We start from the raw sequence: 16,241 nt of genomic DNA, 5'->3' as shown, positions 1-16,241 counted from the left end.
TCTGTTAGGTACCTAATAGATTATAATTAAGGAAACGTGAGGTTTGCCTCACACAGTTGACTCTAAAGCTGACTCCAAAACTTAAGCTCTCAATCACTGCATCATCAGCTAGTGGTTTACTCTAATCCAATACAGCCATACCTCATTTTATTGTGCTTTGCTTTTATTGCACTTCACAGATGTTGTGTTTTTTATAAAGTGAAGGCAAGACCCTCCACCAGCAAAAAGATTATGACTCGCTTTATTCTGGTGATCTGGAACTGAACTAGCAATATCTCTAAGGTATACCTGTACCACCTTTCCTGCTCATCTCAATCTACAGATAGGAAATTAATAGTCAAGGAAAGCTACAATTCGTCCAAAGCAGTCCCTTGTAATTCCCAGTCTAATGTAATCTTTGGCTAAAATTCTTTGTAGTCTATAAATTACATTAATGCTCATGATAAAAAAAATCTTCCTGGGAGTTTGTAAAAGAAAATACGTAGGCTAAATATCCTAGAAAATTCTCTTTCAACATTCTAGAAGGGATAACAAAATTTCCTCATTGTATAGAAATTTTATAAAATGCAATTTTAATAGTACAATTTTGGAAGGAGCACATTAGATGTATTTGGTTTATTTGCATTGTGTAAATAGCATTTCAGGTACCAGAGAGAAAATGAGACTATTATGTTGTAAATATTTTTTGCAATTGCATTGTGATATTTTTTCTTTTTTGGCTTTACAAAGTTTTAGGTTTTGTCGTTGGGGTCTGGGAGTGAGCAGAGAGAAGGCTGACAGGTGATCTTTTTGAGTTGTGGAAATCTGGGATTTCATAAAAGGACAGAAAGTTGTTTAAACTGCCTTAAAAACATGATTTGCTTGTTGAACTAATAAAACATCAAAATAATTTAGGTATGTAAATTTGCCAAGCAGAAGTTAGGAATTTATAATTTATCTCCATCTTGAGTTGCCTGGATCCCATAGGAAAGAACTCCCTACAACTCATAAACCCAAAGCCATAAGATGCTTTGTAAAATGACAACAATGTTTCCCATTCCAAATTCTTTATTGTCTCAAATCACCAATAGAATCATTTGAAAACCAGAAAAAATTCTCTTGAATGCACTCAGATATTGTAACAAAAACAGAGGAAAGTAACCATTATTGAGTGCCTATGCAATGAAACTTTGTCTCATTTGGTTCTTATGATACTGTGAGAGGTATTATACCCATTTCAGATACAAAAATCAAGGCTCAGAGAAATTAAATAAATTGCCCAAAGCCATAATGCTGGTAATTATCAGATCCCAGATTTAAATTCAGGTCTATCTGACTCTAGAGCCCATGTTCTTTCCATTATGCTACACACCTTCATTAAATCTACATTAAACAAACTAATTACTAAATGAATATAGATAAGTTATCCAGGATTTCTTGCTTATGCAAATCAGCAAAGTAATGTCAACATGTGTTTTCAACTGGAAAACGGGGGGAAAGACCTTTCTATAGAAAGTATTTTAATGTCCATAAACTTTCCCCTTCATAGGCAATAATCTTAATAGCAAGCTAAATATATTTGTGAGATTGGAAAATTAATAAATAGAAACCTCATTTAACTTTGGAGGGCCTGCAGGGGGAGCTTTCATGCCCTATCATTCACTGTCAATTATCCCAAACAGGAAGAGATGAACGTTCCACCGCAGCAAGATGTTTTTCTACTCCACTACTCCAGCATGAAGAATGAGAATCTTATCCTCACCCGGCAACCACTTTTAACCAAGGAAAGACTGTTACAACTCAGCTAAGGAAAAGCCACTACACTTCAAACTCCCAGTTTCCTCCAATGGACTCTTTGTTTACAACAGCCTCTCTGAACTCCCCCTTTCCTCTATAAAAGATCGTTCCTCTCCTTTGTTCTTTGGAGTTGTGTGTGGTTCATCATTAGACTGCATGCCCTGAATTGCAATTCTTTGTTTTTCCCAAATATACCAATTTTTTGGAGAAATATCTGGCTGTTCTTTTAAAGTCAACAGATTGAGACACTGTATTTTTCCCTCTAAACTAGTCTAGAAAGAGATCTATTTTTAATTACCTCAATTTTCTTAGCCTTCTTCATAAATAGTAATAGTTTTGAGTATGTTCAACCTCTTAGAACCTGGGAGTTTAGATTATAAAAAAATGCACAACAAAGTGTTTTCTATGCAAAAATTGTGGTTATCTGTATAAAAGAAGACAATTTATCTACCTCCTTTCAAAAAGGAGGTAGGAGGGCATGAAGAAATGGTCTAAGGTAAGGTGGTATAGAATGATGAACAGAGAATTATCTCCACTTTTAGAGGCCTGTGGATTATACAAATTTGTTTCTTGTTCCAAGTAGACATCTGAATATACTCTAGTTCCTCCCTCTCTTCCTCTCTCCCTTCCATTTTTCAACAAGTTATTAAGTATATCTAGGTGCCAAGCTCTGAGTTTTGTGTTGGAAACAAAGATAAATAGAATGCATCCCTGTCTCCTAGGGAATCAACAATTTAATGGAGAAGACAGTTATGCAAACAAATAATTATAGCTCTAAGTTAAATGTTAGGGATATGGACTAAGTATGGGAATACAGTATGGGAAAGCATTCTCTTCACCTACGAGGTGTCAGGAAAGACATCCTGCAAGAGGTGGCATGTGAGGGAAATCTTGAGATATGAGTCGAAGTTTTCTAGGCTGAGAAGGCAAAGTAAAAAAGGGCCAGGCTGAGTTCAAAAGATGGTATCTAGAGGGGACTAAAGGCAGGAGCTTACTGACCCTTACCCTCAAGAATAAAAGATGAAAACTGGAGTTCAACGAAGCTTTCCAGAAATCAAAATCTAGCAAATCTGTCAATTTTACTCCTAAATCAGTGTTTCTCAAGATTTCTTAAGGCAGAGGAGCATAATAAAAGGGATTGGGGGGGGGTGCAGCGGTCAGATGGCTCAGTTGGTTAGAGCGTGAGCTCTTAACAACAAGGTTGCCGGTTCGATTCCCACATGGGCCAGTGAACTGCACCCTCCACAACTAGATTGAAAACAACAGCTTGAGGTTAGAGCTGAGCCGATGGTGGGCGACTGGTTGGCTCAGTGGTTAGAGCGCGTTGCTCATAACACCAAGCTCACCGATTGAAGTCCCACATGGGCCAGTGAACTGCGCCCTCCACAACTAGGTTGAAAACAATGACTTGACATCCTGGAAAAACACACTGTTCCCCAATAATCCCCAATAATAATAATAATAATAATAACAATAATAGAATACAGACACACCCATTCACTTACATACCAAGTAAGAGCTACTTCTGTACTTCAACTGCAGAATGAGTAGTTGCAACAGAGATGGTCTGACCTCAAAAACCTAACATATTTAACCATCTGAGCTTTTAAATTAGTATTAAGCTACATATCAACATGAATAAATCTCAGAAAAATAACATTAAGTTTAAAAAATAACTTTCAATGTTATAAAGAATCATGTTATATAAAGCTTAGAAAGCCCCCAAATTTACTGTTTAGAGATACATGTACATGTATTGGGCACGTATTAAAAGTACAAAGACAGGGGGTGGGGGGTGAGAGATGAAGGTAAGGGGGATTAAATATATGGTGATGGAAGGAGAACTGACTCTGGGTAATGAACACACAATGGGATTTATAGATGATGTAATACAGAATTGTACACCTGAAATCTATGTAATTTTACTAACAATTGTCACCCCAATAAATTAAAAAAAAAAAAAGTACAAAGACAGACATGACAATAACAAACGTCCAATGTAGGACAAGTTTATCTCTTTGGAAAAAGGCAAGAAAGAGAAATGTAAGCAACGATGGTTTTAACCATCTGAAATGTTTTATTTTTAAAGCAAGGTGGTGAATAAAATAGTGTTGATCATATTATTCACTATACCTTTTTTGCATGACTGGTATATTTCTTAATTTAAGAACTCTTTGGTCATAAAAAAATTGCATTGAAAAAATTAGATGGAGTAGTTGTGTTGCAGATTCTATTTCCCCAAAATGGTACAACAATATCATCCATCCATATGCATTTCTTACAATGTGACTTTGACACCCCTTCCATCACGAGGTGGGGTTTCTATCCTCTCCTCCTGAAACTGAATGGGCTTTTGTCAATATTTTGGTCAAAAGAATATGGCAGAAGTGACACGATGTGACTTTCAAATCAGGCCATAAAAAGTGACACAGCTACACTTGTTCAGTGGAATTCTCACCCTTTAAGTCTTCAATCACCCTCTATGTAGCCTGACTGCTCTCAGGCAGCCCTGCTGTGAGAAAGCCCAAAGTAACCCACAGAGAGACACCATGTAGAGAAGTCCTGAGACTTCTTGGGGAGAGATTCCCAGCTAATTCCCAACTGCCCTAGTGCCCATTCTTTCCGTTTAACCGCACCTGACTGCAGTGGAATGACAGATTCTGAGCCAGACTCAGGCTTTCCAATTGAGTCATTTCAAAATTCCTGTCCCACAGAAACTGTGAGGGATAGGAAAGTGACGGCTATTATTTTAAAACTGTAGAATTTATTTTGCAGAGCAAGTTGAAGTTGAAGCCTAAGTTGATCCCATCATTAGGAATTTGAATCCTAACTGCCTTCATGGGGAAATGAGCTGAATTGATCCAAAGACTCTTAGAAAGGTTCAGCAATAGGAAGAACTAATCTCAGAAGACAGAAGAAGGTATGCAACTGAAAACAGGGATAAACTGCAAGCCTTTAGTGAGAATCCCAGGCCCCAGTCCTACCTGAGCCGTCAGGTATTCCAAAAAAAAAAACACACAGGTACTCACCGCAGGAAGGATAAGGATTATTCTCTGGACCAAATGAATGGAGAAGCCTCTAGAGAAACAAAAGAGGGAGAGCTGAAGGGTAAAGAACCCTGGAAGGATACTGGGGAGTTAAGCTCTTACGCTGTTACTCATTGATTACATGTCCTTGTCCAATCATTTTCTCATTTAAAGAAAAGGTTAGACCAGAATGATCTCTAAAATCTCTAAAGATTTCCACAATAGAAATCAGTGATTCTACTAAAAAGAAAACACATGCTTTAAAATATGGCTAGTTTAAGTAGTGAGCCCCAATATGAAGTATTTTTCAGTCAATGGAAATTCTAGTTTGCTTATAATATGTAATTCTTTTTTAAAAAGGGTTAGAAATTATAACAGGAAACCTCCAGTTAAGGCAGTTTAATGTTTCTTCTTTCCCCCACTGCAAGGGACCAATTAAAAGGGTGTCGGCCAAGGTATAGGGAACTGAAGGAATATGCATGATCTGGGACTATAAAGCTGTTACAATTCCTATATCCAAAGCAACAAGAGGAGGAAGAGGTTCCCAGAATATGGAAGAGTGAGTCATGGAGAACAGGCCATTTGATGAGGAGTAGTAACTTCCCAGGAAGGCAACAGACAGCCCCAGGTAAACTTTCGGGGAGAAAGCCAAGGGAATAAATATACTGACCTCATTCTCTTCCCATCGTGCAGTTTCCTGTCCGTGCTTCCTCATCACTGGCCAAAGGCTGAGAGCACGGACCCCATCGGTGTACTCCTGCCCTTAGGAGAGCAGGTAGAGAATGGCTGTGGAGGAGCAAAAGGAAGACAGCATAGAGGTGTGGATGAAAAGGTGGTAATCATAGCTTCAGAGAGCCAACTGAAATTCATTTTTAAAATATATATATAAAAGTTCTTGACTTTGGGACATTAGTTGAGAAAACTGGAGATATTCTGGGTATAAGATTCTAGAATAATTAATTCTACAATCAATCTTTTGTCTTTCTATTTTGCCTCTTTTGACTTGGACAAATACTGAATCATGACTGATGGCCTAAACTTTAGTATTTGCTCTTCATCCATGTAAGTAATTTATTTTTTCTTTCTTTGTTCACATCCAAGTTGTTTCAGCTACACATCTGGTAATAAGGCATGGTATGTCAACGCTGTCTGATATTGTGGTTTTTGTCAGAAAAGTTCTATCTTGTTTTTACAACTGGGAAACTTCCTAAGGATACAGCAACAGCATTGTATGTAAAGAGATAAAACCTTAATACAATATGTACTGTATGGAGAAACACAGAAGGATGTATTTTGTTAGATATAGAATCACTATTTACAATTACTTATTTATGTCTTAAATAACTTACTACACACATGAGCTTATGTCTCCGGATGAAATTAATTTGGTCTGTACAGAACAAATATGCCTTTTCTGAGTCCCACATCTCTAAACTCTGGCCTGACAATCCTTTGGGATCTATATTGACTAAAATAACACAGATCCTATACAGTCCTTGTAGATACCTAATTTTGACAATGGTTTCCTGCCTCTCCTGCAAAGGGTTCTCCCTTAAAGACCCACCACATTGAGAAGGATAAATTGCCTCTTGAGAGTGAGTACAAGAGGTCTTGACTAGTTCCTCTTTCAGAACTTTTCTATTTCGCTTCATTTATTTTTATACGCTGTCAGTTAGATATCTCCATCAAGGTATATTTTGGATGCATTTCAAATGTAATACAGCTCAAATGGAAATCAAATGCAGTTTCCCAACTTTCTTCCTCTTCTAGTTCAGTTAAGAGCATCACCGTCTACCTAAGCCATTCATTTAAGTCTCCCAAGCTAGAAACTTGGGAATTATTCTCAACATTCCATTTTCCTCATCCCTCATATCCACACATTCCACAGTCTGATAGGCCTGATTTTCTATAATACTCTGGAATCTACCTTTTTTTCTCTTACCTATTGCCAGAAATTTCACCAAAACTGATAAAATTGCCTCTTCGCAATGCTTTTTGACATCTCTCCTGCCTCTCCCCATCCCCTAGTTTTCCCCTAAGGTATTCTTCCACATTGCTTCCATTCCTGTCTTTCCAAGTGCATACCGCATTTCACCGAAAATAAGACCTAGCTGGACCATAAGCTCCAATGCGTCTTTTGGAGCAAAAATTAATATAAGACCAGGTCTTATTTTACTATAAGACCGGGTCTTTAATATAATATAATACTGGATATAATATAATACCGGGTCTTATATTAATTTTTGCTCCAAAAGACTCATTAGAGCTGATTGTCCGGCTAGGTCTTATTTTCAGGGAAACAGGGTATTTAATCACATCAGTGGATTTCTCAGTTTCTTCTTGGGGCCCGAAAAATCTACTGCTTTGAATGCCAATCTTCATATTCTGCCCTTTTCTATTTAGTCAACCTTCCTCTGATAAGAAATCCTTTCTGACCTGTAAAAATGCATACCTTCTGTGTTTGCTTAAGCACTCTCTCCTGTTTGGGCATTCTCTGTTTATCTAAATCCTCTCCATAATAATAGCACAAAAGTAATTGTGTACCAACAAGGGATAAGCTACCATAGTACACTATGCTAAAGCTTTACATTCATTATATGTTATAAGCACCATTTTACGTTGAGGAAATCGAAGCAAATAATTTGTCCAAGATCACAATTTCAGTAAACAGCAAAACTGGGATTACAGTTGAGATCTATCTCAACCCACGAATGAACATTTAAATGCTATCCCCATTACAATATGCCATTGAATTCAGGTCAAGTTGTACGCTTATCCTTAAACTCCCAGATCATTCTAGTCCTTCTCTCTTCTCTGATTGCTGTTTTAACCAACAGTAGACTGAACAGTACTAAACTATTCTTTAATATTTTTATTTTTTCCTAAATCTTATCTGAGCTAGATTGCAAATTCATTGTGAACAGAGAATTAAAATAATTTTTTAATAGGCCTCCACAAGGGCATAGCATATCCTTACAATGGTAAATAGCCATTTCTTATTGCTTTATGCTATATCTCTATCACTACATTTACACATGTAATGAATAGTCAATATTTGCTTTACTTAAATAAGGAGCAGACAAGATAAACTATAGAGGATATAAGCGAATGTAAAATTTTCAGGCAAGAGCAAAGACCAAAAATATGTATATCTACGCGTGTCCCTCTTGTGCTGGCCATGCTTGTTTATGGACTTCTCTGTACTTGTAATTACTTTAATTGGTTATTACAACAATGTTCCTCTGCATTTATGGAAATAATTAGCACCGGTCTCAATATTCAAGTGATGGATTTTGGCAGAGATAAAGTCCAAGTTATATACCTATGTATATTTTCTACTTTCATATTCTCGCTTCCTACTTGGGAAGACGTATTTTCATTTTAAATAAGCTCAGCTGGTAATGCTGCGTTGGGCCTATTTCTGAGAACTTATTCCTAGCAGGATCTCTGGAGTTCTTTCTTCAGAGGTGTGTAGTTTTGCATCTTTTAAAAATGTTTTCCATACTCCGCAATCCCGCAGTCCAAAAACACTAACACAAGAGATCCACAAACGGAAACGTCCGGTTCTGACGAGCGGCCCTCTGGGTGGCGGCACCCGCACCACGGTGGCCAGAGGTCGGGGTGTAAGCGCGGCGGCGCGAGAGGCGATCCCAGCGCAAGCCCGCGGCCTTCGGGACTGGGGCCGCCACCTCAGCCCAGCGGCGGGAAACCCCAGGAAGGTTCCCGCGCGAAGGAAGCAGTGGGGACGGGCGGGAAAGGAGTTCGCGAAGCGCAAGGGTCCCCGGAGCCTTTCCAGGGCGGACGGCCCCACCAGGCCGCGTGACGGACGGTGTCCCGGTGAGCGCAGTAGAGCGGGCTCATTTCCTTATGTGCTTCCTCAAGAAATTTAGGCCGTGCCCGCCAGGACCCCGCTTTCCATGATCATACAAGTGGACGTCAGAGTTTCTTATTTTTGGTGTTTTTGAGACCACAGAACCGTGTCCACTAAGGTCTGAGGTGTCGCTCGCCCCCCGGGTCCTGATAGCAGGACCAAAACGGCATATAGTGTAGCGGCCCTCGCGACTACCCCAAACCCGAAGGCTAGAGGAAGTGTCCAGTCCTCAGGTGCAGGCGGAGTAGCGACTAACGGCTCTGGGCAGCCCCGCCCCTCCGCCCCGCCCATTTTAGTTCCCTCTGGTCTACAGCCACTTCCCGGGCCGCTTCCTCTTTAAGGCGGAGCCCGGCGTGGATCTCGCGAGATCCGGGTTCGCGCCGTGACCTCCATGTGGGAGCTAGCGCTCTATAAGTAAACACTCCGCGCCGCGCAGACAAGGCTTCTTCCTATTTGTGAGGTGGGGGCTGCAGCGGCGGCGGCGCCTCCGACTAGTTCCGGTTTCCTTTCCTCCTCTGCTCGGCTGGGCGGGTACGCGGTTTAGGAGTTGCGGCCGCTTCTCCGGCCCGGCGTCTGGTCGGTCTTCCTCGCTTGTGCGCGCACTCGCCCGCCGGCCGCGGAGAGCCGGAGCCACCGGGGAAGCGGCGCGGGCCGGGCGGGGCGCGGCGCCCTGAGCACAGGGGGAGACAAAGCGGAGCCGGCCCCCTCTCCCGGCGCCAAGATGTGGATCCAGGTTCGCACCATCGACGGCTCCCAGACGCGCACCATTGAGGACGTGTCTCGCAAAGCCACAATTGAGGAGCTGCGCGAGCGGGTGTGGGCGCTGTTCGACGTGCGGCCCGAGTGCCAACGCCTCTTCTACCGGGGCAAACAGGTGAGACGCGCCCAGCGCATCCCTCGGGAAGCTCGGGGCGAGGGCAGCGGAGCGCCTCCAGGACGCGTGGGCTGGGCAGGCCCGAAGGCTTGGTGCGCCGCGCGCGCGGAGCGCACCTGGTTCCACGTCGGGTGGGCAGCCCGCGAACCTCAACGCGGGCCTGGGCCCGCCGAGGGGGCGCACCGGGGTCCCCGCCAGCCTCGAGTGCAGGTGTGCCCGGCGAGGCCGTAGGCAGGGGCGCCTAGAGCACGGAGTAACGTCTTTCTCAGCGGGGCAGCAATCGCAGGCACAGCCCGCCAGAGCGCCTGGGTTACCTTGCTTCCCGCGCTCAGTGGGGTCAGGAGGGCGGGGAGGGCAGCGGGCTGTGGAGGCCATGGCACAGTGCGGGTGAGGAGGGCCAGCGGCCCCGGCTCCCAGCGGAGCTTCCCCAGCTAACAGCTCTCCTCGCTTCCGCGCTTCCCCGCTCCCAAAGAGGAGAGGGGGAAACTTACGTGTTGCTGGTTCTGGGCACAAGAACCCTAACTCTGTCTTCTCACTGTGGAAAGGATTTGTAGACACTGAAGATTCGCAGAGTTTCCAGAACTTAGGGCTCCCATCTCTCATCTCCTCTTCTAGAATTAGAATCTGTCGTGGGGGAGATTAGAGACCTGGACTGAAGAAGCTATTGATGTAACGCGGGACCGTGTTTAAATTGCCTAGTGTAGGGGTTATCCCCAGAAGGGAAAGGAGTATAAAAGACAGTTTTGCTCTTCTTCCTTCTCACCTTCTAATAGTCCTTTCACCCAAGTTTTTAATATAGCAACTGGAGTAAGCCAGCGGCACATATTTGAAGGCTGAAGGTATTTTTGATGGTGAAGGTGTCTGTGGGCGTCTCTGGTAGTTGTATGGTATGGCCCGGGTCTGGCCCATTGAAGAGTCTTCCCATTTCATAGGTCTCTCGTGGTCTATACCTAGAGACCCAGACTCATCCTATTTTTCTTGTCTTTTTTTTGTTTGTTTGTTTTAAAGTGTTAATCCACCAGAAAAGTTGGCATCCTCCAGTTGATAGACCAAATTTGGCTCCAGTCATGTGGTTGGAAATAAATGTAGCTCTCTTTGATTTGGTAGTAGTCGTTTTCCTACAGCCACAAAGGATTTGAAAGGAATCTTTTTCTACCTTTGATATGCATACCCTTCTAAAACTGCCCAGAAATTTCAGAGTGACATGATTACACTCTGAGATAGAGTGAGCCTGGGGATGTTTTAATTGTTTTTAAATCAATGTGATGGCATCTTTGATATGTGTTTGCAGCCAGTTTCTATTGATCCTTTAGTGTTTGACTTGTAATAAAAACAGGTGTTTAATTTAGTTACAAACTTTGCTTTGGAAATAATTGTATGTGTATTAAACACTATGTAGATTCAGATTCCTGTGCCATCAGTGGCTGATACTTTTCTATATTTTGGTCAGAGGTGAAAAGCATGTAATCAGGTGTTCTGAATTTTATTTTCTAGCGAGGGACAGTAATAGTATATGAATTCCTGGGATACTTTGGTGGCTTCAGCACCAGTGATAGAAATGAAGTATGAAGATGTATTCCTGGGCAACACCTCTAAAGTCTAGTTATCAAATATGCTAAAAGAGGATGCACATGGCTGTCTTGAGAGAAAGGTAGGGATTGGGTTAAATTCAGGGCAAAGATGTAAACTTCCAGTAAACCAGGAAGCTGGTTCCACGTTCAGGGGAAAATTGTTGAGGATGACAATCATTTGTACTTCTTCCCCCAAGGCAGTGAATTACTTGTTTGATTTCTTCAGCTCAGTGATTACCCAATAGGGATGAGGAATGGACGTTTGGTGCCCCATTGAGTTGGAGACAGAGATGGAAGACACTGCTCCAGCTGCGTTTGTTTCTTTATAAGCTTCAAAGTAGCCGTGGGGGTGATTATTATCTCCATTATCCTTTCCTCTTTGGAGTCCACAGCTGGTGGACAGGGTAGTGTGTCCAAACCTGGCAACTACTGGATTGGTGTCAACAGGACTGCCCCATCCTGTCATTTGCCTCCTTCATGCTTATTAGAAAAAGTCACTCTTTCCTCAAGATGCTTTACTGCCACATTGTGAAAAATGTCAGAAATAAAAGTAAATTTACAGTATCTGTGATGTAAATGATAACCTTTCCTCCTTCCCCTCCCCTTTGTACATTAGGTCTGCTGCTTTTAATCTTCTGTGTATATGAGAATCACCTGTGGATGTTTAGTATCGATGCTCAACTCACCCCAGAATTGCAAGTAGTTGAATTTAACAAGACCCCTCAGGAGATTCTGATGAACAACAGAGTTTGAAAATGAAAGTTGAAGGATAGTCATTCTCCTACTAGTTTCTTACTATTCGCAGTGTGGTCCCTGGATCAGCAAGACCAGCAGCATTAGCTTCACCTGGGAGCCTCACACCAGACCTACTGAAGTAGAATCTATTTTAACAAGGTCCCCAGGTGATCTGTATGCAAATTAAATTTGAGAGGCAGTGTAATTGACTCCACTTTTGAGGGTCAAAATGGAGAGCAGCAATTCAGGGCTATAAATTTTGGTTAGAGTAGGGTAACCTCATTTGGATAGTCTTCTCTGGGGGTTGCATTTGATGCACCCTGGGGATTGGGTTTTTTCAAGAAAGTAATATTGGTGAGTCTCCAAATCTTTTGAGAATCCAGAGCATTTCCTACTTTAGAAGGGTTCTCTTCCCTCATTTCATTCTTTCCCTTTTACCACATAGAGATAACCTTAGAATTGATGGTGGATGTACGGCATGAACCAGAGCAGAATGAAAATGGAATAGTTAGTTATCTTTTGCCTCTGGACTCTTAGTTTTCACACAGGATACAAAGTTAAAAAAAAAAAAGTGCCTACTTAAAGAGGAGAGGGAGAAAGAGTTGCGTGTTATATATGTTGTACATGCACACATGCTCTGCAATGTGAAAGATACATGAAAGTTACTAACTTAATGCTCGCCACCTACATGCTTACCACTAGTCTTGGGAATGACTCCCCCACTGCCTTCTCACTTGGTGTTTGCTTCCTTTCCCCTCGCATCACTGTTACGGTTCTTCCTGTTACCCAGAATTTCTTCATTCAATCCATAAAAATTCAAGAGTGCAGTCTGGCAAAACAAAATTGTAGGACCGTTCCTGCCTCTCTAATATTAGATCCTGCAGCCCCATCTTCTAGGATAAATTCTCAAAACATTTCCTGCTATGAGACATTAATGGATTTTGGTTACATGCCTGAAACTCGTAGATGTTTTAATTTCTGAGTGACTCAATCCCTTTCTCCCCACTCAGAGCATTATTTAAGTGACAACTAACTTTCAGTCTGTACTTTCATAAGATTTGGGAGAACTTCAGTACTTTTCAAGTAATAAATCATTCCAACATTCTTCACAACTTCACAGTGAGTTAGCTGTGTGGAACTTGCTATGCAATGGATAGTAACTGTTTTTGGAAAACTGGATGGGTAGCTATAAATTAGGGATGGAAGTGGATAATCTGGGTAAAAGTGGCCATCATAGTAAACATGAATAATTGGAGGAAAAGTGGTTACATGTTAATGCGAGCTTAACTTCTATCGTGTGGTCTCATGCCTTGATAATGCTTAGTGTTTCTGACTTTCTCTCAGACATTGCTTTTCCTTCAAACCAAGTACCCCTTGAAGCAGGTTATATTTACTTTGATTGATCATTTGATAGAAACTAATCAAAGGGGTTGAGTATAAGAATGCCCTGAGGTCCCTCTGACTCTTGTGCCTTAAAGTTCCATGGAAAAATGTTTATGGAAACACTTTGGATTTCCAATTGTTTCACTACCTTAACAGCTATCTTCATTTTGGGGAATGCCCTACCATTTAATTTGCGTGGTCTAGGCTGTTAGAGTTTGTTTTCTGCTTTAAACAATTCCATTGTTTTATACTTGTCATAATATGCAACAGTTGTATGTTTAATCAAGTTGTGCTTTTTCAGCTGTTCCTGAATTAGTGCGTTCTGTCTTGGGTAGGGTGGGGCGCTCTTGGAGAATGTCAAAATGAAAGTGTAAAGGTATAGGTTTCTTTTTTTGTTCCTTGAGTTGTTGTTTTTTCCCCCAGGAGTTCAGGATTAGAGGGAGTTCTTGTTTGTTTTTTTAATAAGCTAAGCAATATTAACATTGCCATCCTTGTAAGAGTTTATCTGCTGAATTTTGGGAGACTCCTTCGACTTATTTGGAATCAGCATATTAACTAACCTGTGAGATAGTATCTACTTTAATTCCCCCACTGAGAAATTTGTGAATTTCTTGATTCCTTGTTCTGTTTAACAATTGTGAACACCTGTAATGTGCAGGATTGTCTAGGTGTGTTCTTGGACCACTTGAATTAAAATTAACTTATCCAGTATATTAGTAAGTGTATCATTCAAGGGTAGACTTTTAATTCTTTCCCTTTGGTTGGCTTCTCAAGCATGGTCTTACTGTGGTAGAGAGTTGTAGGTGGTGACAGGTATTACATACAACGAGGGGAAAAGGAACAATTAAATCGGTAATGTTTCTGGGGAAATGATAGTTTTGGTCTTGAAGGAGTTTAGTTTTCGTATTGTATCATAGTGAAATAGTCAACTGAATTTTATAAAGAAACAAAACGGAGACTTAGTTTCCTAGGGCTTCCGTAACAAAGTACCAAAGCCTAGGTGGCTTAACAACAGAAATTTATTGTCTCTGGGTTCTGGAGGCTATAAGTCTGAAATCAAGGTATCAGCAGGGCGGTGTTCTCTCTGACAACTCTAGGGAAGAATCCTTCCTTGCTTCTTTTAGCTTCTAGTGTTTACTAGCAATCTTTGGTGTTCCTTGGCTTATAAATGCATCACTCCTGTCATGTGGCTGTCTCTTACTTGTGTGCCTTTACATCTTCCCTCTGTGTGTCTGTCTCGATCCAAATTTTTAACTTTTTATAAGAATGCCAATCACAGTGGATTATGGTCCACCCATGTGACCTAGGTTTAACTTGATTCCCTCTGTAAAGACCCTGTTTCCAAATGTCACATTCTGAGATACCTGGGATTAGGACATCAAATATTGGGGGAAGGAGGGTTTAGGGGTGGATTGACACAATTCAGTGTCAATTACAGAGACCTTGCCAAAATATGGGTAAGTTACAAGATAATTTATTCACTATTCATCTTGGAAGACTTTTCATGATCCAACTTGATAACCTTTACAAATGGATAAAATTAGTGAACTTTAGGAAGGTGGAATAGCATGAGAAAGAATTATAATTATTCCTGCTTGAATTTTTTTTTCCTGCTTGATTTCTTTTTTAAATTACTGACACTCTTCAGAAAGATAAAATGGTTAACTTAATCTCTTTATGAACACAGGTCATAAAACAACTCTTTTTCAAAATTTACCACATCTTGCAGTGAATTTAGTTACTATTCACTGAAATAAAACTTGGTGAGAAATCTAGAGTTTTTCTACCTACATGATGAAGTCACTACAGCAATGATACCTGTTTGTTTGTTGTTTTTTTAAGGAGGTCGCAGCTCACAGTGGCCCATGTGGGGATCAAACCGACTTTGGTATTATTAGCACCGTCCTCTAACCAGCTGAGCTAACCAGCCACCCCAGCAATGATACATTTTTAATTTCAGTGGCTATCAGTGTACCCTTTACCTAATATGGAATTATTCTTAATTTACTGAAGTCCTGAGTAGATGCTGACATCAGAGACCATAAAATAATAGGAATGACTTCAAGATCACTGATTGCAATACTGTGAATTTTAATTTGGCTAGGGCTTTTGGGTAACTAAAGATGTAGAAAGATCATGCTTTGAGAGAAACATTTTAATCTTTTTCTGCCTTTTTCCTTCTAGTTGGAAAATGGATATACTTTATTTGATTATGATGTTGGACTGAATGATATAATTCAGCTACTAGTTCGCCCAGACCCTGATCTTCCTAGCACATCTAAACAGACTGATGTACAGGCCAAACCCTGTTCTAATAATCCACCTAAAGGGAAGAAAACCCCAAGAGGGGGACCTTCCATTCAGCCGTCTACATCAACTCGTGATTTTCTTATTGATCCTGGCATTGGACTATATAAGGTAAGTTGTCTTCTTCGAATATTTCAGTTGTGAGAATGCAGATGTCTGTTCTCTTTCATAATACATGGTTGCCATTTGAAAGTAAAGTTTGGGCTCTTAATACTTTGAAAAGTAGTCTTTTAACACGTTGCGTGCGGCGGGGTTTAAATCCCTTGTGAAGATTCTCGTGATCCGTACACAACGTGTTAAAAATTATAAAATACATAGGTGGATGTGTACAATGTATATGTACAATTTAAAGAATAGTAAAACAAACACCTGTGTAATTCCACCAGTGTTAAGTAGAATGATGCCCGTTCCCTTTTAAAGCCTGTGTGCACCTACCAGTACATGTCTCCCTCTCTCTCCCTAAGAAGTAAATTACTAGTTGTGACTTCTAAGGATCATTTTCTTGTTTTTCTTTAGTGTTACTAAATGTATGTAGTGTTATTAATGTATGTATCTCTAAACAGTATGTTTTGTTTGGCCTATATTTGGATTTTGGAATTCTACTTTTTTTTTCAACTTTGAGAGCGTCTCATGCATAGAGTTGTATTCTGTTTTTCACTTTAATGTTACTCCATTTTATTAACATGCCACAATATATT

General features: G+C 40.9%; 1 protein-coding gene across 2 annotated transcripts in view; it reads left to right on the top strand.

Annotated features, from left to right (window-relative positions):
• Nucleotides 1–9,034: 9,034 nt before the first annotated feature.
• Nucleotides 9,035–16,241, top strand: part of UHRF2 (ubiquitin like with PHD and ring finger domains 2) — a 68,375-nt gene continuing 61,168 nt past the window's right edge. For both annotated transcript variants that reach the window (XR_012495715.1, XM_019727140.2), the window contains exons 1-2: nt 9,035–9,547; nt 15,421–15,654. Coding sequence is in view for 1 of the 2 variants with exons in the window: in XM_019727140.2 (XP_019582699.1) it covers nt 9,395–9,547; nt 15,421–15,654 (387 nt within the window). In the remaining variant the exon portion in view is untranslated. The remainder of the gene's footprint in view (nt 9,548–15,420; nt 15,655–16,241) is intronic.

Source organism: Rhinolophus sinicus, linkage group LG04, assembly GCF_036562045.2.
Source record: "Rhinolophus sinicus isolate RSC01 linkage group LG04, ASM3656204v1, whole genome shotgun sequence".
Taxonomy (NCBI): domain Eukaryota; kingdom Metazoa; phylum Chordata; class Mammalia; order Chiroptera; family Rhinolophidae; genus Rhinolophus; species Rhinolophus sinicus.
The sequence above is the reverse complement of the archived record's forward strand: the minus strand, read 5'-3'. Positions and strand labels throughout refer to the sequence as shown.